This window comes from Glycine max, chromosome 5 (assembly GCF_000004515.6).
Source record: "Glycine max cultivar Williams 82 chromosome 5, Glycine_max_v4.0, whole genome shotgun sequence".
Classification (NCBI taxonomy): domain Eukaryota; kingdom Viridiplantae; phylum Streptophyta; class Magnoliopsida; order Fabales; family Fabaceae; genus Glycine; species Glycine max.
Window position 1 is genome coordinate 6,900,124 of NC_038241.2, and position 24,798 is coordinate 6,924,921.

The 24,798-nt window shown below is 34.1% G+C and overlaps 1 protein-coding gene and 1 pseudogene across 1 annotated transcript; one reads left to right on the forward strand and one right to left on the reverse strand.

Annotated features, from left to right (window-relative positions):
• Positions 1–15,145: 15,145 nt before the first annotated feature.
• On the reverse strand, positions 15,146–16,459 carry LOC106798711 (uncharacterized). Its single transcript, XM_041015343.1, has 2 exons — positions 16,380–16,459; positions 15,146–16,294 (listed from the first exon to the last, which is right to left on the reverse strand). Exon 2 carries the CDS (start codon positions 15,779–15,781, stop codon positions 15,176–15,178), a length of 606 nt encoding a protein of 201 aa, XP_040871277.1. The 5' UTR covers positions 15,782–16,294; positions 16,380–16,459; the 3' UTR covers positions 15,146–15,175.
• Positions 16,460–19,540: 3,081 nt separating this feature from the next.
• LOC100794468 (MORN repeat-containing protein 1-like) lies at positions 19,541–23,623 on the forward strand (annotated as a pseudogene).
• Positions 23,624–24,798: the final 1,175 nt, after the last annotated feature.

A 24,798-nucleotide genomic window follows, 5' to 3' on the forward strand; every position in this document is an offset into this window, starting at 1 on the left:
CCGCATCCGTTAAGTAAATGATGTGACGTATGAACTGTCATGTCATCACGCGTTGTCACTAAACACGTAGATACAGGCGTTCATGTTATTATTTTTTGTTTTTTTAATTTAAAAAAATGAAATTTAATTCACACTAACTTACATTTTTGTATCTTTGGTTGTTGTTGCAAATTTGGAACCCTAAGGGAAGCATTTGGGATTTTTGAACCCTAAGGCTCTTTCGAGGCATTTGGGAATTTTGAACCCTAACAGAGGCTATTGGGATAATGGGTGAAAGGATGAATGGAAATGGTGAGTCATCATCGTCATCCTCATCTCTTGGGATGGTGAAGTGCAAATGCGAGGTATCCGCTATTATGTTCAATTCGCGTAATATGAACCATCTGGGGAAAAGGTTTTGGAGATGCCCACACTGAAATGTAAGCAAATGTTGATTTTGTGTTTTGTTTTGGATTTTACTCGATTGTGTTGCTTGTTCAATTGGTATTGTGTTGTAGGAATCAAGTTCTTGTAGATTTTTTCAATGGATTGATGGTATTGAGGCTGGCAATAATGTGTCTGCAGAAGGGAGTGAGTTGGTCCGGTATGTTCAGGAAAATGAAGAGCTGAAGCTGAAACTTGTTTCATTAATGGAGGAAGCTAAAGCATATGCAGAAGAAATAACTTATTTGAGGAAAAAATTTATTGCATAAGAGGAAGAATGTTGTGCATCCTCAGCTGAAGTTGTGCACTTGAAGAGTAAAATTGGAAGAAAAAAGTAAAATGTTGTTGTTGAAAGGAATATAGTGAAGTTGTTAGGTTTTGTAGTTGTAGTTCTTTGGGTGTTCATTTCTTTACTAAGCATTGTAATTGCAATGAATGTTGGTGGTCATAGAAGGAACTGATATTCGTTTTGTGTATTGATAGGTTTTTGGTAGTTGTCTTCTTAAATTTGGTAGCTTGGTAGGTTGAGATATAAATCTTGGAAAGTAATTATGTTGTATTTGATGTAGTTGGATGTTTCTAATGACATGAGTTTAGGATTTGTTAAATTTATATGGTACTGATGCTTAATTTTAAATGTAGACCTGTTATTGATTTGTGATCTTTTGTACTAGCTTAATAAGCCAAACAATGTCAGGTTTAAAGTACTTTATTGGAACCCAAAAGAATTTGAGGTAGTAATATGAAAATGGTTTGTTTTACCGGTATTATTTTGTAATAGAACAAAAATTTTAGGTACTAAAATGAAAAAATTTCATTTTACAGTTACTTTTGATGTTGAAAAAATAAATTTAAGGTAGTAAAATGAAGATTTCTTATTTTGTAGTTTCCATTATTTAAGTGCAACTATTTCAGTTTCTTTTTTTTTTTGTCCTGTTGTTTTCATTCATTGAACACTTGAGTGTGTTACTGTCTACTTCAGCATTTGTGGCAGTTTCTACTTAGCAAAAGAGATATCAATATATTGATAAATGAGAATTGTTTAATATAAGCCACGTGGTCCCAAAAGGCCTAAAGTAGTAGTTAATATGTCCATTGTCTGGAACAAATACACAAAAGGTGCAATAAATTATGCACATGGTTTCAATAAAGTAAAAAACAAAGCAAGCAAGATTCTCACACCCTAATACAAAAGTATTTCACATTGTCTTATTTTTGTCCATTTATACCTTTAATTGATGCCCCTGGCTTGGTCTAAGTGTTAGTAAGTCCAATTCCCAGCTCAATGTTCTTATCAACAATTGGTAGTTGACAACCTTTAAGTTTTTTGCTTGTTGTTGGTGCCTTACGTTTAGGAACAAATTTTTGTACTTTTTCATTGACAGCAGTGTTGTGCCCATAATGCCCCTACAAAATTGAAATTTTTGAAAAATTAATGCAGTGAGTACAAAATTAATGCAATTAGTATCGTTGTGTCCTATTTGTAGGTTTGGTCTGCTGATTTTGTTGAGGACCAACAACTTTTCTTACAAACTGTTGCACACATTTCCCCTACAAAATTAAATTACCAAATTAATCTATATGAAGTGTCATGTGGTTTGTTGAGCATTTGTGAAAACTTTACCTTATTGTTTGTGTTTGAACATTTGATTTGTGTGATGTCCTTCTTTTGATGTTAAGTCTAAACTCCTACATGTGCCCCGTCATTTCCACCCAGAACAACATTCATTTGCTTAGCCTGAACTCCAACAGATGTACCTTCTTTTTCAGCCTCAACAATATTGACTTGCTGAGTCTAACCTCTAGTAGGTGCACCCTCATTTCCACCCTGAGCTACTCCTTCAATGCCAACCTCTGCTACTCCTCTAGTGCCACCCTCAACTACATTGATTAGTCTAGACTGAACTCTAGCAACTGCACCTTGAGTTGCACCCTCAACTACACCTTCAGCAGCTTCACTATGTTCCTCATTTTGTTCTTCAGGTACTACTAGAGGTGGCAATGGACACCTCCTCGTATTATGACACGTTCCTCGACATTTGTTGCATGTATATGGAATTAGGTCCCTTCTTAGTCTAGTCCTGTTAGGGTCCTCATCAGGCTTTCTCCTTCTTAATTTTTTGGTCTACCAGGACCCTTTTTGTATTTTGGTGGTTGAATCTCATCAAACTCTGTAGTAGGCCACATATCCATATCATTAATTGATGTCACCTTATGGCCATAACAAACACCATATATTTCCCTTGAATAATAATTATTCACATAATCCACAAACTTAAATTTTCTGAATTGTATGGCAGCCACTGCATGTCTGCAAGGCATGCCAACCAATCCCCAGAAGTTACATGAACAATTATGTTTGTTTATATCAATAATAAATTTCTCACCAGAATACAAATGAGTGACTTTGAAATCTCCATCTCCTCCCCAAGTAGCTACCTAATTCCCAGACTTTTCAACCTTCCAGCCCAACCTTTTCAAGGAATTAGGCATCACCTCACCTTTGTAATTTTTCAATTTCTCTCTAAGGGTTGCAAACCTATTCATGAGGTACATTCTAATCCACTCACACATGGTTATGATAGGCTTATCCCTAACTACTAGTAATGTACTGTTAAAGTACTCACTAAGGTTGTTCATCAAAATATCACACTTTGGGTAATGTGAGCATGCATACTTACACCATGTTTTCCTCTCCAGGTTATACAACAAATGATATGCAACTTTGTTGATGTCCTTAACCTGCTACATTTTTTTGTTTCCACAAATGTTCATAAGTAGCTTTAACAACCCCCATCATCAGATCTTTCAGCATTATCCCACCACCAAATTTTTTCTTAAAATTGTTGTAAAGATGTCGCGGGCAGAACCTGTGCTCTATCAGGGTTGGGAATTCCAAAACAACTTGTTGTAATCCCTGCACATGAAGTAACTCATGAAAATAATCCAAAAAATGTTAGCAACATAATAAAGTACAATCCTAGTGTATAGTTTTTTTACCTTTTGTTGATCACTAATGAACACTCATTTGTTGATTTCAACATCACCAATATCCTCGAACAATAAATTCAGAAACCATCCCCATATTTCCTTGGTCTCTGTTTCTACAACAGCAAAAGCAATAAGCATGTACTAGTCATTGGGATCTCTATCAACAACAATCATCAGTTGTCCTCCAAACTTTGATTTCAGATGACATTTGTCTACACCAATCAAGGGTCTGCATGCCTTTTTGAAAGTAGTTTTTGGACCTTCTAAGCACATGTAGAAACTATCAAATCTTGGTAGCACTTCAATGGATGGTTTCTCCACCCGAATCAGGCATGAATTGTTTGAGCATCTATCCTTCAGTTCAACAGCATATGACCAGAGTTGGGAATACTGTTTGATAAAATCACCATCAACAGTCTGTTTTGCTAGTTGTTTGGTCCTCTATGCCTTGGACAATGCAATTCCAGTTGAGTAGTTAGCCCTTATATCACAAATTATGTCCTTTATAGACATGTCTACATATGTTGCCTTCATCTTGTTGACTAAGACTTTAGCCACCCAGGTAGACTTAGCACTTGTATTATTGAAAACCCTCACAGATGTGTGTTTAAGCTGTAAGGTATTAAGCCTATATGTGTCAGTCTGACCTACCTTACTGACATATACCAAATACTCAGTGCAATGCTTACACCTTGCTCTTGCTCGTCTCTTATCATTGAAATCAAACCTAATTTCTCTCCCATTTAAAACATTATATTCCAGTATAACTTCTTTGAACTATTTCAAAGAAGCAAACTCCAATCCCAACTTCCATTTAAATTCCTTACAAAGAAACACAATGTTGAGTCTTTTATACTTTTTCTTGAATACATCTTCATTTGAATCATCACTACACGACTATTCATAGCATACCCATCTTCAATATCATTTTCAGGCAAACTGGGTGACACCAAAAAACTGCCACTAACATTCAAAAAATTATGGTCAGCCCTCTTACCCCTACCGGCATGCTTGTTACCTTCACCAGTACCCTTGTTACCCCTAGCAATAGACTTTTACCCCTACCAGTAGGCTTTTTACCTCCACCAGCAACCTTCTTGCCATCAACATCTTTATTCACCTGCTTGAAATATGCATTACTCTGCACTTCACTTGGTAAGTTTAAGTTTTCCTCTTGGCTGAAGTAATCATCAGATACAATTAATTCAACAAGTACATATTGACTGTTAGGTATGTCATCATCTTTATGAATAAAAACATTGGCACAAGTATCATCACTTGAATCACCTTTCTCCTTCAGATTACACACTTTTTTTTAAGCCGACCTCTTTATTCATTTATTTTTCATTCTACCAATTTCTAGAATAGGTAAATCAAAATCATCATCCTTTCCAATTGTCTTTTCCTCTTCAGAGTCATCTAACTGTACATCCTTTAGTGATTCATCACTACTGTATCAAAAAAAATTTCATCCACAACCCCCTCATTACCACCAGCACATTCCACAAAACAACTCCACCTAACAACTATTAGTCATCGCATAATTAGACAACTCCAATGCATGACTGTCCATGGTCATCTCCTTATACTCACCATCACTTCCTTTCCACCATAGCCTCATTGGTTGATCACCATATTAAAAGTCTTCTTTTAAAATCCCAATTGCTTCAAAGAATGAACACTTGTCAACATCTATATCAATGACACTTACAAAATTGCTAGTCCCAACATATTGCATCACAGGGTCTCTTTGAAAGAAACCACCGTGATGCAATTTTAATTTGAAACTCATGCCTGCAACACATATAGAAATAATGATTTAACTCCAAATAATTTAAGCGCAAAAGGATGTTTTAACAATGTTTTAAACACACACACACACACACACACACACACACACACACACACACACACACACACACACACACACACACACACACATATATATATATATATATATATATATATATATATATATATATATATATCAATGTTAATTCTACGAATTGTACCCATTTTTGCCATTAACTGCTTTTAATTTACTGTCAACCATTAATATGACCCTAATCGAACACTAATCAAACCTAACCGAACCTAGTTAAACCATAAATCAATCCTAAACAAAACTCAAAATCATTTGATACTCAAACCTTCATAAAACCCAAAAAAACCCAAATACAAATTTAAATTTTTTTGACTTCACAAAATAGGGATCACTGCAACGAAGTCATAGGAGAAAAAAAGACCATTAACAAAGGGAAAACAAATAAACAAAACAAAAAAATCACAGTACCTGCTATAGTTTGAAGATGACTCTTCTCTCATTTTCGAAGATAACAAGGACCACTAACAAAGGGAATGCGATGACTCGTACACATCAATGAAGATGAAGTCATGTTTGTGAAGAAAGCCACTAAGAAAGGGACCACTAAGATGAAGTCACTACCTTGATAACACTCGCAATCAGCTATTGAAGAAAGTGATTATCATTGTCGAAAAGATGAAGTCACGTTTGCGAGAAATCAACGTTTTTCAAAGACTAATGATTTTTTTTAAAATTTTATTAATGTATATAATAATATTATTTTTTTAATTAAAAAAACAAAAAATAATGACGTATATTTTTTTATTCTATCTTATTTTAAAATAACATTGTAATTTATACTTGGAGACCAAACTAAAAAGCATAATCAAATCCACACGAGAAAAATATTTAAATAGGTAACTATTTTTGAATAATAAAATCTGAAGCGTATATTTTTTTCTCTTTTTTTTGTGCATATTCAATTTTTTATTGTGTTATTACTATGAATTATCTATTAATTTTGTTAATTATTAATTTATGTCAACAAATCTGTCATCTTTAAAAATATTTATCTTTTTAATTATATTATTTTATACATAAAATTAGAATTCAAAATCTTATTTAAGATAATCAACTTCAATATCTATTCTTAAGCTGAATAATCTCAAGTTTGAGATATGTCAATTCAAAACCAAAATTCCAATACTACCGGATCAATGAATTGTTGATTGTATGTTTGGTATCATTTTAAATATAAGTAAATCTATATGTTATTAACATTTACCGAAGCAAAGCAAAACAAAACAAAACCCACACTTCCTAAATTGAATTGTAGGCATTCCACTTCTTACGCTGGGGGAATAGGACAAAGCAGAGTGGCGTTTACGAATTTTGGTGAAACATGTGATTGATTGTTCTCAAGTTCAAAGCTTCTTTCCAAATTCAGGATTAGCAATACAGAGCCAAAACGAATTCAACGTGTCAGTGAAATTGTGGACCACATCGATACGGTTCCTAGAACCGTTATCGTTAGCTTCTACAGTTGTTGATATGACAGGGTAGCTGAGTGATTGATTGCGCATTTGTTCATAGCTTTGAGGTTATATGTGGCAAATTTTTCAATATGGGTTTCTTTTCGAAACTAATTTTCGATATGAGGTTCTTTTGAAACTATTTTTTATATGGGACTGTTTTTTTACGTAAAAATCATGCAAATCACAAAAGCTATTGGTGAGTTTGGCCAAGTTTTGACACGTGGCATTGGTCTCGCCAGTGTTATTGACGATTTCAACATGAAGAGATTCACCAGTTTGTCTGTCAGTTTCAAAATGCAGGGACTCGCCAGTTTCAGCATGCAGGGACTCACCCAGCAGAAGCTTTAATTGGAACCTGCTGCTTTCTCTGCAATTCTCAGAAACGAGATCACCTGGCTCAACTCGCCAGTCAAACTGGCGAGTCCAATGTGCAGTGCTTTCTTCTGCTGCAACTCTGTTTCTTCCTGCAACCGCCTGCAACCCTCGGAACTCCCCTACCTCAACTCGCCAGTCAAACTGACGAGTCCCTGCATGCTGAAATTGCCAGTGACATTAGCAAGACCAGTGCCACGTGTCAAAGCTTGGCCAAACTCGCCAATGACTTCTGCGATTTGCATGGTTTTTACGTAAAAAATAGCCCCATAGTCCCATATCGGGAATTAGTTTCGAAAAGGAGCCCATGTTGAGAAATTTGCCAATTATGTATTCTTTACATGTTTGCCGTTAATATGCCCTAATTTTACCTAAACATGAGATAATTTCCACTCTCTAAATTAATTATAATTATCTAAGAGCAATATTGTTTTGTCTTTAAAATAGTTTATTTATAACTTATTTAGACTTATTATTATACGACAAATATTAGTGTATAAAAATAGCTAAATATATGTTAAGTTGTTTTTATCTTATTCCAATAAATTTCTAAACTAACTTATAACTTATATGAAAATTCAATTATAATTTTCTTTAATTGGGTGTTCTTAACTAAATTAACTTATAAGCTCTATGGATTCATAAGTTAATTTGATTGAATTGAAAGTTATTGTAAAAATTATTATTAAGTTGATTGATACATATAAAATGATATAAAAATGATATATATATATATATATATATATATATATATATATATATATATATATATCATTTTTAATATTTGAATTTATTTCTAATAAGTTATTATCTTAAAAATTAAGGCAAGAATTTTTAAATTTTATATTATAAATAAATGAAAAAATTTGATAATTTTATATTATAAAGATTAGTTGTGGATTCAATCAAAGATGGATATTATCGTTGCGTGGGTGTAAAAGATGTAAAGGATAAAATGTGACATCACTAAGAAGTAAGAATAACAAGATAGCAAGAGTTTCTAAATTGAAGAAAAAAAAAGGTTTAGCCTTGTTGAATACTATATGCTTATATTTTAAAGAGTTGAGTGTGAAATCACAACTTCACAAGATACAAATCACCACTCACGTTTAGTCTTGTTAAGTATCACATATCATGTTTAGTCATCTAGCGTGACCATTCACATCTGCGTGACAAGTCTCAGTTAACTTCAAGCATGTCTACGAATGAATTTTCTTTGTTGGAGTCATAAAACATCAGGATAAGAATGAAATTGATCCGGATGGAATAGTCAATCCTTTTCCTATATAACTAGTTCACTAAAACAAGGAACTAATTTTATCTCAATTAATATTTTTTTAATTTATTCATGAATTAATATAAAAGACAACTCAATTAATAAATAAACAAAACAGATATGATTAACCATTGAAGTGCCAAACAATCCAATGAATTTAATGGCTTATGTACAGCTAATGTAAGAATTTTTACGCAATTAATTAATATAAAATGATTATTTATACAACTTTTAACATAATTATTTTAATGAATAAGCTATAAATCATTATTATAAGACTAAGATCTTTCATCAAATATTTCTTAATTTTTGCGCATTAACTTTAGGCAAATGCTAACTAAAGACACTTTAAGAAATTCAAAATACTTAATTTCCAATGCATTCTAAATTTGAATCCTAATAAAGTATTTTTATCTTGATTTTGTTAACCAATGCTTTTATATCAATGGTTAACAAGACTTTTACTTTAAATATTTAAAAATTTTACTTTTTTATTATAATTATTGTGTAAGAGAAAAAATCCAAAATAATTATTATTTTAACTTTTTAATATAACATCAATTATTTTTTTTCCACTTATATTTATTATAATCTTAATATTAGACAACAAAATTTATAAATAATTGAAGAGGAGACATTCACTTATTCATGAGTAGTTACTCTTTATTCTTATTATTTATTTTTTAAAATTTAATAATTAAAATTAATTATTTATTATAATCATTAGATTTTAACAAAAGATAAGGAGGATTCCTCCCATGAATTAATTCTCCAAATTGAACCAAACAAAGTTCAAATTACTATATAAGTGGCAATTTAGAAAATCCAAACAAGGTCCAAGTCCCTTTATTTGCATATAGGCCGGTTTCCAAATCCCACTTATTATTATTATAACATCCCTCGTCCCATTGGACCCTAAAAACAAACACAAACTGCGGCAAATTTCTTGCATGGGGTTACTTTTAGAAACATTTTCTTGAAATGAGTTTGTTTCTAAAGTAATTTATGCATGGTGCTCTTTTTTACGTAGAGCACATGCAAATCGCAGGAGGCAATGGCGCGTTCCGTCTCGACGCGCCACCTGGCAGTGGTGTCGCCAGCTTCAATGGCATTTTGCAGGCTTGGACACGCCAGTTTGACTGGCGAGTTGAGGGTAGGGGATTGTTGTCCTCAGACTACGTGCAGCAGCGTTGCAGGAGGGAGGGACAACTTTTTTGCAGTGGAAAGCGCCAGTACTACTGGCGATTTGCGCTGCAGTTGGGAGTAGCCAGTAGCACTGGCGATTTGAGCTTGAAGTAGCCATTCCCAATGGCGATTTGAGCTCCTTTATAAACCACAACTCGCCCATTTCATGTGCGTTTCTTGAAAATTACTGAGAGCTGATATCTTTATAAAGGTGCAAATCCATATTTTATGTGCCTTTTCTAAAAAATAGTGAGTTTCAAATAGTTTATTATCCTATTTTGTGTTCAATCCTAAAAACGTTGTTGAAGGCAGGTTTAAGGTACAACTTTAAGGTATAAAAGTTCAAATGTGTATTGCATGAATGTTATTTTATGAAGTAATTTTTTGATGCCGGAAAAAAGTATGAATGTGAAATGTTTATTATAATTTTTTGTAATTAAGTTGTATTTTTTTGAGTTAAATTTGTGAGGGTTAAAATAAAAGTTTGTTTTAAAAAACAATTATATCATCATATTTATTTGAAGAAAATATGTTGAGTAAAAAAATTGTTTTGAATATGAAGTTTATAGTTATTTTATAATTATATTAAGTTGGTGTTGGTGTTTATGTTGTATTAGTGTCTTAAAAATTTATGAGTGTTCTTTGAAGTGTGTTTATGTTGGTATTTTTTTAAGATGAAGTTATAGTATTTTTTTAATTAGATTAGGTTCATTTGTTGGTGTGTTAAAAATTTATATGCGTTGAAGTTGAAAGTGTTATTTATTTTAATATATTTGTAGTAATAATTTTGTAATTACCTATTTTTATTTTGAAGTTATTATTGTGAAGATTAACTATTTATATGTCCACCTAATTGAGATATTGTACAAATGATTGATGCTATTGATATTTAGACACTTACAAATTACTGACACCATAACAATACGTTTAAATTTTTGTTATATTTTTTTCGTCAAATCATTTAACGAAAGACACCATAATAACTTATTTGATGATGCTTTGTTGTTTCTCGTATCATATTTATTTTAATATATTTGTAGTAATTTTATAATTACCTATTTTCATTTTGAAGTTATTATTGTTAAGATTAATTATTTATATTATTAACTTCGTTCATGAATTTTTTTATTTTGTCTTTAAAATTACTATGTTAAAATTATTCATTTTTTTAAGTGTGTCCCATGAAATTTATTTCAAGTTAATTAAATTATTTTAAAAGACAAATAGAATGTGAAATTCCAATAAAGGAACCTTTTGTGATTAGATTTTATTAGTTTAGATTTAAAGTTTTATAAAATTGTTTGTGTTATTTAAGTGTGTTGATGTGGAATTTATTTAAATTTAATAATTTTGATTACATCTTCATTAGTTAAAAATTATTACATTGAAATCGTTCATTTTTTTTAAAGTGTCTTAATGTGAAATTGATTTGACGTTATTTTTTTTTAAATAAAGTTTTATTTTGAAGTTCCAGTAATGACTTTTTGTGATACCCATTTTATAATTTATTTGACGTGTTAAAATATTGTTTTTGTAGGTACACGATGAATTCGGTTATAACAGTGTTGTATTTCAATGGAAGGGTATATGAAGATAATGATGGTGTAATATTTGAAGGCAGTAAAAAAGCAATTCAGATTAAACGTGGAATTAGTTTCAATGCTTTGAAGAAAAAAATTAGAGATAAGGTAAAGTTACAAAATAATGAAATTATTTCTGCTATCAGCTGTAGATTTTTAGTGTCAGGAAAATATATTGCCTTGCAAATTTGTGATGACGAAGACGTCGAGACGATGCTGGAAAGTTTTAAACAACAACAAGAAATGTCAGTTCTAGAATTGTACATAGAAAAGGATGTGACTGGTGGTTCAATATTTCATTCTGCAAATTCCCTTACATCATGTGGAAATTATGTATCTAACGATGATACACAACCGCCAACAAATATGAGCAATTTAAATCTTGACGAAGATGATGATCATGATGATGATGATTATCTTGCGTCTAACTCATACGTTGAAGAGTCTTTAGACGAAGATGACAGTGTTAACGGTATATCTGATACAGACGATGAAGTCACCAACATTCCTCAACCAGTAAGAATTGTTCACCTAGCAGAAGGTATAATTTGCTGAATTAAAAAATTAGACAATACATTTATTATTTGATGTCAATTGAATTTAATGCTAAATAAGCATTATTTGAATTTCAATGCTTTGAACTGTTAGGTGCACAACGAATTGAAAATCCATTTTGGAATGATGCTTTACATTATAACAATATCAACTGGAGTTATCCTGATGAGGAGGACATTTGTGGTTTAGAGATGCCGTCGACCTTTAATGTTGACCAAGAATTATATGTCGGCATGGAATTTGATAGTAAAGATGCGGTCAAAAATGCACTCAAACAATATGTTATGAAGGTGCATCAAAGTTTCAAAGTTGTTGAAAGCAAATCGAACAAGTATGTGGTTTGTTGCTTGAATAAACATGCAGAGTGTCCTTGCCCTTTCTATATAAGGGCAATTTTATCCAAAAAAACAGATACGTGGAAAGTCACACAATGGGGTGGACCACACACATGTCTGAATATGACCATGACACAAGATCACGAGAAACTTGATTCAGATTTAATTGCCACTTGTGTAGTAGGTACGTATTTTATGTTCATATTATGTTCATTTTTTGTTAATTGTCATTTAAATTTTGTTATGTTATTGACAGGCATGGTCAGAGAAGATCCATCAATAAAAATTTCTTTGATTCAAGAGAGGATTAATAGTGAATTTGCGTACAAGGTGTCGTACAAAAAAGCGTGGTTGGCGAAACAGAAAGCCATTGCAATTGAATATGGCGATTGGGATGAGTCCTATGCGAAACTTTCGTCGTGGCTAACACACATGCAAAATCATTCTCCTGGATCATATTTTCAAGTACTACATGACGATTTTAGCGTTGGGAATACGGTTAGTCGCGAACACCGTCAGTTTCATAGAGTTTTTGGACTTTTGGCCAATGTAAAGAGGCTTTCAAGTACTGTAAGCCAATCATACAAGTTGACGGCACACATTTGTACGGCAAATACCGTGGGACCCTCTTAATGGCCACATCACAAGATGGAAATGGTGGTGTCCTTCCTCTAGCATTCGCGATGGTTAAAGGTGAGACATTTACAGCGTGGTCATGGTTTTTGGCACACTTGCGTGAACACGTCACAGATAAAAATGGTATTTGTCTGATATCTGATCGACACGCGAGTATAAAGTCCGCTGTCACTAACGAAGCACTAGGTTGGCAACCTCCCCACGGTTATCATGTCTACTGCGTGCGTCACATAGCAAGCAACTTCAATCGGAAATTCAATAATGCAAAACAAAAGAAATGTTGAAGAAATTGGGTAAGATTTCATATTTGATGGTCCCGTTTATTTACCTTTCATATATACTTATCCACGTTATTCATAACTAATTTTATGCAGCCTACACTCCTTGCAAGCACATTTTTTATCAAAATTTAGAAAAATTTCGTGAACTGAGTCCAGCCATAGCAACATGGATTGATCGCATTTCAAAGGAAAAATGGACGATGGCTTATGATAGAGAAGGACGTTGATATGGCCACATGACAACCAACCTCTCAGAATGTATCAACAAGGTTTTGAAAGATTGTCGCAATATTCCCATAACAGCATTGGTCAAATCAACGTACAGTAGGTGTCGAAAGTACTTTGTTGAGCGTGGCCGCCAAGCGCAGAGACAGTTAAATGAAGGGCTAGTATATTGTTCAAAGCTTGTTAAAGAACTTAGAAAAAATCAAGAACAAGCTTGTTCGCACATCGTTCGCGTGTATGACATCCACTCCACAAGGTTTGAAGTAGAGGAGACCTTCAATCCTATTACGCAACGTGGCGGACAAAAATGGGCAATTAACTTGAATGGTCATTATTGTCAATGCGGAAGGTATTCTGCGCTTCACTATCCATGTTCACATATTATTGCAGCTTGTGGTTACGTGAGCCTGAACTACTACCAATATATAAATGTTGTTTATACAAATGAGCACATCTTAAAAGCTTACTCCCCACAATGGTGGCCTCTTGGGAATGAAGTGGCTATTCCTCCTTCTAATGATGCATGGACACTTATCCCTGACCCAACTACAATTCGTGCGAAAGGTCGTCCAAAATCAACAAGGATAAGGAATAAGATAGATTGGGTCGAACCATCTGACCACCGACAAAAATGCAGTAGATGTGGAGCCGAAGGGCATAATAGGCGTCGCTGTCCAATGCAATCTGAGCGTGGGAGTTGTTCAAATAATTGATTTATGTATATTAGTCGAGTGACTTGTATTTGTTTAAGTTGTCTTCAATGTATTGAATTTCTGGGGTTGAATCAATTTGTGGGGTTCTATGAATTCATTAGTTAAAAACATTACTTATTTTTGTTTGTGTACATTAACTATTTGTGGGGATCCATGAATTCATTAGTTAAAACCCTAACCCAAACACCTAAACCCTAACCCCAAGTCCTAGGAAACATCCCTAATCCCTAAAACCTAACCCTAATACATAAAACCTCACCCTAAAACCTTATCGTAATCCATAAAACCTAAACCCTAACACCTAACCCTAAAACCTATCCCTAATCCCTAAACCCTTACCCTAATCCATAAAACATAAACCCTAACACCTAACCCTAAACCCTTACACTAATCCATAAAGCCTAACCCTAAAACCTTACACTAATCCATAAAGCCTAACCCTAAAACCTATCCCTAATGCATACAGCCTAACCCTAATCCATAAACCCTTACCCTAATCCATAAAACCTACACCCTAACACCTAACCCTAAACCCTTACCCTAATCCATAAAGCCTAACCCCAAAACCTAACCCTAATCCATAAACCTTACCCTAAATCATATCCCTAATGCATACAGCCTAACCCTAATCCATAAAACCTAAACCCTAACACCTAACCCTAATCCATAAACCCTTACCCTAATCCATAAAACCTAACCCTAAAACCTATCCCTAACCCTAATACATAAAACATAACCCTAATCAATAAGAACTAACCCTAAAACCTATCCCTAATGCATAAAGCCTAATCCTAATCCATAAAGCCTACCCCTAATCAATAAGCCCTAACCCTAATCCATAAAACCTCACCCTAAAACCTAACCATAATCCATAAAACCTAGCCCTAACGTAAACTTGTTTTATATTTGTAAACTTAGTTTATTATTATAGTTTGATGCGCCACATAAAAATTATTTGTAAACTTAGTTTACTATAGTTTGATGCGCCACATAAAAATTATTTGTAAACTTATTATAGTTTATTATTTGTAAACTTAGTTTATTATTTCGTTTGTCTACTTTAGTTTTATTTCTAAACTTAGTTTATTATTATACTTTGATGCGCCACATAAACTCTATACATTAGTAAGGCATAATAAATCAGATGCGATAGAATAATTGTCAAAATCAAATGTCTTACAAACAACAACAAAATTACACAAATACATCAAATTTAGTCATTATGGTGTCCGTAATGTCGTGAGGATGTGCCACATGGTCGATCCTATCTTCGCGCTTGACGATCAGGATTTCTTCTGCCGCCGCGTTGTCTCCCCGCTTCTGCTTGCTCAACCTCTGCAGAAAACTCCTGACGCAAATCAACACCTAATAAATCGCCTATATCAGGTATTGCTCCGGGTACATTCCATTGCGGAGCAAATGGGGTGTTAGGTGTTGCCGTGGGGGCATCGTGCTGTTGTGAAGGAGTCATAGTGGGCCATGAAAAATGAGGTTGTGTTTCCGCAACACCACCGAACGAATGTGAGGTCTCAGAAGTATCAGTATGATGACCTGCAAAAGGATACTGATACATCTGTGAAGGATATTCGAAAAATGTTGCTGGCGTGTAACACATTCCATGACCACGCTCCATCATTTGTTGGGAATATTGTTCCGCTTCAACAGGCTCCCTTCGTCTGCCTATGCCCCGAGTTTCAACACTTGACTGAAGAATGTGAAACTCTTGTGCTGGGAATTCACGCTCTGATGCTGGACCATGTGACACTGGCTCAGTGATTCTCTCTTGCTCTTCAGATATAATCGCTAACTTATCCACGTAAGGCACGAGATCATCAACTGTCCATGTGTTCCTCCCTTGTGGTGACACCATATATTGTAAAGTCTCCACAACTTCACCCTGCAATTATTAGCGTCAAGAAATTAATGCTCATGCTTAATAAATTAATTAGAAGTTAAACATTGAAAAATAGATAAATATCAATGCAGCTGTGTTTGCATTGTTTAGGTCGACAAACATCTTTGTTTAACGCCTAAACCACACCATGTAGTCCGAGTTAAAACCCAGTAAGCCCTCCTGTCGAGGATAAACATCGACCCTAAACTCAACTGCATTGTTCCACTGACTAATGATTGGAGCCAACAGGTGGAACCAATTCTCATCTTGTTTGCCTTTGAGCGTTAAGCCATGGAGATTCTGCGGTTGCGAAGGAAACCCGGGAATAGGTTGTTGCAATCCAAATTGTCGTAAAACTCTATCGGGTTGGTGCCACTCAATAACATGGAAACAAATCAGTGGCACCACCGCAAACCAGGCTACACTTCCAACCACACAAATTGGAGGCAACGCTGCCATCACAGTTGTTGTGTATGGCTCCCAGACAAACTGCATATAACAACACACTTGTCAATTTCCAGTAAAACATAACATATTAAGATTTCATTTAACCATTACATTACGATGTTCTTACCTCATGTCGTTTCATCAGATCCAATTTGCGACGGAAAAGTCTAAGATCATCATTACCAATATGTTGATTTCCACGTCGCATCCACCTACAATAAAAATGAAATCATCATTGTCAACATGTTCCATCATTAAATATTTTTAATTCAAATCTAATTTTTTAAATGACAAACATGTGTCCGAGTGGTTTATTTTCTATGACGGGAGGCGTCCTCTTTGGAGTTAAAGTCGTGCATCGTTCCCATGCCCACATTTGGATTAAGATGCACATACCTCCGATTGATTTAACTTTGTAATCGGTGGCACTGCACATCTCTCTATATAAATACACAAGCACAACAGGTCCCCACGCATACGTGCTGCACTGTTCAAAGTCACGTCAAAATTGTAGGTACCTTAAAGAAACTCTGCTACTACTTTTGTTAACAAAGAAGACACCTCCTATGAATCGAAGGATCCACGCACGGGTAAACCTTTGTAATTGTTCAACGTTACCCTCATCAATATTTATGTGAGAAAAATGGTGAGCCAGCCAACTTAATTTGACGACACTACCTTCAAGTTCGCCTTCCTGTGGTCTGACTCCTAATAATTCTTCACATAAGTCGGCCCAATCAAGATTTGTTGAACCAATTAGTGGTGCCCCGTCAGTACGAAGACCTAATAAAATTGACACATCTTGAAGAGTAATGGTAGCCTCTCCGCATCTCAGGTGAAACGTGTGGGTTTCGGGCCTCCATCTTTCAATGAACGCGCTAATTAAGGCCGCATTTATCTTTAGGTATCCCATCTTAATTATCCAATAAAACCCACATTGCCGAAGCAGAGGAAGAATTTCTTCTGGTATTTGTTCTTCACCTTGATACGTCGGCACTGCTCGTCTGATGTGTAGTTTTCTGTCTGCTTCCCCATTCTAAACATGTTCTGAAACATGTTTGGGTTGCATCCACAAAACGTCACCCTCAATTGGACCAGACCTTGTTTGTATACTTGATGCGCATGATGACGAAGATGCCATTGATCCTACACAATAAAATATAATACAATAAAATTAATAATAAAAATTACACATAGTCTCCAAATTTCAAATAAATAACAAATAATATTTTTCATATTTCAAATTTCAAATATTTCAATAACAAAATATTTCAAATACGTTAAACTATTCTAATTTTAACATATTATATGAAACTCATAATAACTACAACTTACGTAATATAAAAAATGTAATTGTTATCTAATTTAAAATTAAATTTATAATTTATAGTATCTAAAACTATTCCTAATTTTTCGTATAAAATATTTAAACTAAATGTAACGTAGCATATAAAAAAATTTAAACTAAACTTAATCTAAAATTAATAAGTTACGGAACCTAAAAGTATTTTTAATCTACTATATAATTTTTTTTAATTAAACCTAGTCTACCATATAAAAATTAAAACTATTTATAATTTATCATATTAAATATTTAAACTAATTCTAATCTAAAATTAATAACTTATGGAACATAAAATTATTTTTAATGTATTATATAAAATTTAAAGTAAAATTAATCTAAAATTAATAAGTTACGAAACGTCAAACTATTCTTAATCTACTATATAAATTTTTTTAACTAAACCTAACTTACCATATCAAAATTTAAAGTATTCCTAATCTATCATATAAAATTAATAACTTACATTTCCTAAAACTAAAACTATTCCTAATCTACCATATAAAAAATTTAAATTAATTTTAATCTACTATATAAAATTAAGAACTCAAACTAATGATATTAACAAATAAAACTAATAATATTAACAAATCAACTAAATCTAATGTTTCTTATAACACAAAGAATAACATACTAAAACTAAATCTATAAATTAAATTAAATTTATCATTTTTAACTAAAACTAACTTAAGATAAAAAAACTAATAACACATATTAATAAAATTATAATTATCAATTCTAACTAAAACTAACTTAAGATAAAAAAAAACTAATAACACATATTAAATTATCAAATTAAATTAAATTTATCATTTCTAACTAAAACTAACTTAAGATAAATAAACTAATAACACATATTAATAAAACTATAATTATGAAATTAAATTTAATTTATCATCTCTAACTAAAACTAACTTAAGATGAAAAAGCTAATAACACATATTAATAAAATTATAACTATCAATTCTAACTAAAACTAACTTAAGATAAAAAAAACTAATAACACATATTAATAAAATTATAATTATCAATTCTAACTAAAACTAACTTAAGATAAAAATACTACTAACACATATTACATTATCAAATTAAATTAAATTTATCATTTCTAACTAAAACTAACTTAAGATAAATAAACTAATAACACATATTAATAAAACTATAATTATGAAATTAAATTTAATTCATCATCTCTAACTAAAACTAACTTAAGATGAAAAAGCTAATAACACATATTAATAAAATTATAACTATCAATTCTAACTAAAACTAACTTAAGATAAAAAAAAAAACTAATAACACATATTAATAAAATTATAATTATCAATTCTAACTAAAACTAACTTAAGATAAAAATACTACTAACACATATTAATAAAACTATAATTATCATCAGAATACAAATAAAATAAAAAAATAATTAAACAAACTTACAAATGAAGAAGTTTGCTCAAACACAAACACCACAGCAACAATCCTTCTTCGTTTTTGCTCAAACACAGCACCAACAAGCTTCTCTTTTCTATTTTTTTTTCTCGCGTGAATGGTCTACGGGGGAGGGGGGATTTAAGCAGCTCAAGCAACGCAAATCGCTGCTGGTGCTGGCGCTTTTGGCCAACCAAAACGTCATTGAAGCTGGCGGCATCCTACAGCGTTGCAGACTGCAACCCTCTTGGAAACAGCCTCTGCTGCTTGCACCCTAGGAACTCTGCACCCTCAACTCGCCAGTTTGACCGGCGAATTCAAGCTCTTGCAAAACGCCATTAAAGCTGGCGACACCACTGCCAGGTGGCGTGTCGAGACGGAACGCGCCATTGCCTCCTGCGATTTGCATGTGCTCTACGTAAAAAAGAGCACCATACAGAAATTACTTTACAAACATACCCATTTCGAAAAAATGTCTCTAAAGTAACCCCATGCAGAAAATTTGCCCACAAAGTGCACAGTGTCCCCACCCTCCTTTTCTCTCGTCTCATTCCAACAAAACCAAACCTCAAAACAGCAGCAACCAACAAAGTCACAATAGTAACACCCACCCGCCGCAAACTGAACAAAAACGAAACCAGATACAATCACATAATAGCAGAACACTCTTCATAGTTCATAGTACATAGTTATTCTCACACCAAAACCACGCAACAATTAAACAAAAAGCAGTGTCACTTCTTTGGTGTGTTAATGCACCACCACAAGCCCGAGCTTCACATCGGAAAAGAGAACCCCACCTCTCTTCTGATGAGAACGCCACTTCAACCCCACTTCAACCAAACGCAAACCCATTTCTCAATTAAGGTTTCACCCTCCTCACCCCATCCACCGCTACCAAACTCACCAAACACTCCGTGCCACCATGAACGCTTCTCCAACAAGAGATTAATACCCATCATGACTTTCCCTCTGTTTCCGACACCCTTTGGCGCAAAGTTTCCAACTTCGAAGCTCCTCCCGCGTTTCCGCTTCCTCCTCTTCCTTCCCCTCCCCTCCCTCTACCTCCTCTTTTCAAAGCCTAGTCCCTTAGATTTCTTCTCCGTCATCGCTTTCTCAGCAGTACTCTTCACTTCCCTCAATTTCGCGCTATCTTTCTTCACTCGATTGTTCCCCACCAAATTCTCATCATCATCCTCTTCTCCTCACCCTGTTGTATGGTCTATTGGGTCGAATCCGAAGCAAGTAAAGAACACAAATTGGGGGTGTTGGGTGCAAGTTTACAGCAAATGGGACGTGTACGAGGGTGAATTTCAAAAAGGGAAGTGCTGGGGGAGTGGGGTTTATCACTATAACATGCACGGGAGGTACGAGGGTGATTGGGTTGATGGAAAGTATGATGGGTATGGTGTTGAGACATGGGCTAGAGGGAGCAGATATAGAGGGCAATATAGAGAGGGTTTGAGGCATGGAATGGGGATATATATAAGTTTTACTGTGGGGATGTGTATGGTGATGAGTGGTCTAATGGGCAGTGTCGTGTCATGGGCTTGGAGTCCACACTTGCATTGATGGCAGCCGCTATGTTGGGGAGTTCAAAAGGGGTGTCAAACATGGACTCGGACAGTACCATTTCAGGTGTGGTTTTTCTTTTCTCAATTTACAATTTGTGTCTGCAGATGCTTTAGTTGTAATGTTGCAAAATCTTAATTTACTTTAGTCCTTTAATGTTACTAGAGAAAGACTGCGTAGTAAATAATGTTTCGCAAAGGAGTTTAATTTCTATGTGTTGGTAGTATAAAAAGTTTGGGTCTTGCTAAACAGTATTTATTCTTTGCGACGTAAAGGGACGTAGTGAAATGAAGGTCTTGTAAAGATAGAGAGGAAAATAACTGATGCGTACAATCTCAAGTATAAGAATGGGATTTAGTCTAGAGGTTTTACAGTAATCAGTTTAGGTTTGGTCTTCTCGTAGTTCAATGCAATGGGACTCTGATTTTCTCGTTGAAACTTGTTGGGCATTTCTGAAACTATGGTTGATGTGGGAACTTTTGAGTTTTTTCTACATCTGATTCAAGCCTGTTTTATTTTCTTTTTAAGAAAGCATTGGTGTTTCTGTGGCAAGAGTTTAGAAATATGTTCATCTGGCTTCTGTAGAAGTTTGTGTCAGAGCATGATTGGATCCAATATGTCAATGCTTAAATTATGACTTCATAAATTTACCCATGTCAGGTCTGTTGATATTCACGTATGCCAGTCATTATGATTCTAGACCCCTTTTTATATAAAGTTTTGGTTGCAAATATGACCATTCACATTGTCAACAACCTGTTTCATTTGTTAGTTGTTACATTCGTACTCTTGTTTTAAAATTTTAGGGAGATATTGATTTGGATTTACTATGCTTCATAACAAGCCAAACAAAAAATGCCAACACTTTGCTGCCCAAACTCACCAAAATTGTATTTCTGTCATCTTTGCTTTTATTCTGGTGTTCAATCAGTTGTTTGTAATATTTACTGTCAGAAGCCAAAGGGGTTAGTCTAGTTTCTTACTAACCACAAGGCAACAATTTAATTGAATGTTCTGTAAATTTTCAACTCATTTTGATCAAAGCTCGGTCTATTTGTAAGCATGTCAGTAAATCAAAGCTTTTCATGCCACATTTATTGTGAACAATTACTAACTTATTGAGGATCTTCTTGAAGACAATAAATTTGCTTTGTTCCTGGTAATATCAAGTATAGTATGTCTCAACCAGTTTTACCTATAATATACATATGCAGCTAAGACACTCAAAAAGTGATTGGAATTGGAATATTGAATCTATTACTTTGTAGCAGTGTAAATGCACTTGAAGTATTTCTCAGTTACTATATCAGTATACAACAATATAACTTTCTGATTCTGTCTATCTTCTTCAACCTTGCATCATTAATAGCTGGAACTCGGTATTGAATTTGATTCACATTTCCAGAACTGTATGATTTCCATATTTTTTAACCACTTCTCATTTTTTAACATGAACCAAAGAACAATCTCATTGGAAGGTGGTACAAGACTGTTATTGTCTTTGTTGCTGTGGGTATTTTAAGATCTCTACGTATATTGAATGCATTACAAAAGAACAATTGTGATGGGAAGGTTTATTTTTGAACAAATACAAAAAGTATCTCTTTTGAGTGGGTCTTTACAATTATTTTATGTATACTGCAGAAATGGGGACATATATGCTGGTGAATATTTTGCAGACAAGATGCATGGTTTTGGAGTGTATCAATTTCAGAATGGTCATCGGTATGAGGGGGCATGGCATGAAAGAAGAAGACAAGGATAGGGAATGTACACTTTCAGAAATGGGGAAACACAATGTGGTCACTGGCAGAATGGGATTCTTGAAGATCCTAAAAGACATAATAGTCCTACTGGGTCTCCATGTGCTGTAGACCATACCAAGGTTTCTAATGCAGTACAGGTAATAGTACATTTTGCACTTGAGATGGAGTAATATGAAATTATATATATAACAGATACATTGGAAAAGAAAGGGATGAGGGTAGTTATTCTTTATTTTTTATTGGGAGCAAAAGGGCGTTAAAACACAATGATACTAGAAAAGGCAATCATTGAATTACTTTTGTATTTTTTATATGATAAATGCTTTTTATTTTTGGCTCTATATCATGTACCCAGAGACACATTAGAAAATCCGTTTAAGTATATGTTTTGCTGCTTCTTGTAGTTGCTTTCCTTGTTTTTTCCTGGTTGTTATTATCAAGGACCTTCAAATAACAAAATCATGAATAAACCTGAACCTTCCCTAATTTGATCAGAGTTGGCTTTCTGCATAAGCTACGCGGGTCTTGTGGTGGACCTTAAATCACCTTGATTTCATAAGCACTAGATCCTGCAATAATAAATATGAGAAGTCTTTATACTTGGCACTTACTTCTCTCATTCTTAACAGGACGCACATTCTGCTGCTGAAAAAGCTTACAATATGGCAAAGGTGGATGGCGGGGTGAATAAAGTAGTGGCTGTAGCTAATAAAGCAGCAAACACGGCCAGAGTTGCAGCTGTAAAGGCTGTGCAAAATAGGATGCACCATAAGTGATAATAAATGATAATAACCCATTTCCTCAGTGTCATCCTCCATCTTAAGTTTGCAAAATAGGATGCATCATAAGTGATAATAACCCCTTATTAGATATGCGAAAGCAAAGGAAGCAGAATGAATGCAAGGAAGGAGAATCACAAAGATGTGCAAAAAATGATATCTTCTCTGAAGTTTGATTGCCATTTTCTTCTCCTCCCCACTTGAGAAGTGTTTCAAATTTCAATTTCTTGTATCTTGGTACAGCTGCGAGGTGTCAGCTTGGAACCACTTTCTGTCATTGAACTCGATGGCAGATTGTGGAACAAGTAGGTTCCTCACATTTGGTGGCTGCTTTTATGTGTATTAGTAAGAAGAGTAAGAGTAATAGAGTATATAGTTACAATGTGTAAGGCAAAAGTGCCAAAAAGATGGCCAAGTTGCCACAAACGTGTTAGTGTATCTATCCATCTGGGTGCATTTATAAAGTTGCCCACCAATTAGTGCTGTATGTGTTTGGTGAAGAGTTAAAGCTTTGGAAAGCTCAATTTCGTTATCATTTTGATAGAAATTGGATAATAATGACTGAATTTTATAGAAACACTCTACAGGAATTATTCTTTCCAAAACAGAGACAGAATTACAACAATTAGAATTAGAATATTCATTCAAACAAGTAAAGATTTCGAGAGCTTGGTTCTCTCCCTTCCAAGGTCTAAATCACACATCTTCGAGATAACCATAATATGATTCTGTTTTTCCTTCTTATTCTACACATACTGTCTAATTAAAATAATTGTTCCTAATAAACTACTCCTAATAATAGTAACTGTTAACTATTCCTAATAAACTGCTCCTAATAATAGTAATTGTTGTCCTATTAAAACTAATTGCTATTGACAGCACATAACAATTATTTCCCCCCCCCCCCCTTTTTTTATAAACATTCTTTATAAGAGGTTTAACAATACTCTCCCCCCCCCCCCCCCTCAAAAGAATCACCTTGTCCTCAAGGTGAAATGAATGAAACTATTCTTTGATGACTTTCACGAATTGTCAAGTGGCTTCAAAATCTCGAAGATCTTCCCATTGAATTAGAACTTTAGCAGTACCATTAGGATTGTTATGGACAACTTTGACTTAAGCGGGAAAAACTCGAAGCTCCAAATCTTCAGATAACATCGGAGGGAGTGGTTGAGGATTAGCTGTGGCAACCACTGCTTTCTTCATAAGAGAGGCATGAAAAACATGATGTATTTTGCTTGTAGGTGGTAAATCCAATTCAAACCAAGCCGATTTGCTTTTTGATTTGGTACGGACCATAAAACCTTGGGCTCAACTTCTCATTTCTCTTTTTAGCAAGAGATTTCAGCCTATAGGGTTGGAGTTTTAGATAGACCCAGTCACCCACAAAAAGGGTAACAACACGCCTGGATCGGTCAGCATACGCTTTCATTTGCACTTGAGCTTTTATCAGATTATCCTTCAAGTCATGTAGAATTTGGTCCCTCTCTTGGGTCAATTGATTCACTTCTTCAACGACAGAGGGAATAGTGGTCCCTCTAAGTAGATGAGGAGGATCTCTACCATAAAGAGCCTTGAATGGGGTCAATTTCAAGGAGCTATTGTAATTGGTGTTGAACCAAAATTCGGCCCAACCTAACCATGTAGTCCATTGCTTGGGTT

Excerpts from the sequence above, each read along its gene's own strand:
- LOC106798711 (XM_041015343.1), bottom strand. The coding sequence starts at position 15,781 with ATGGTGTCACCACAAGGGAGGAACACATGGACAGTTGATGATCTCGTG.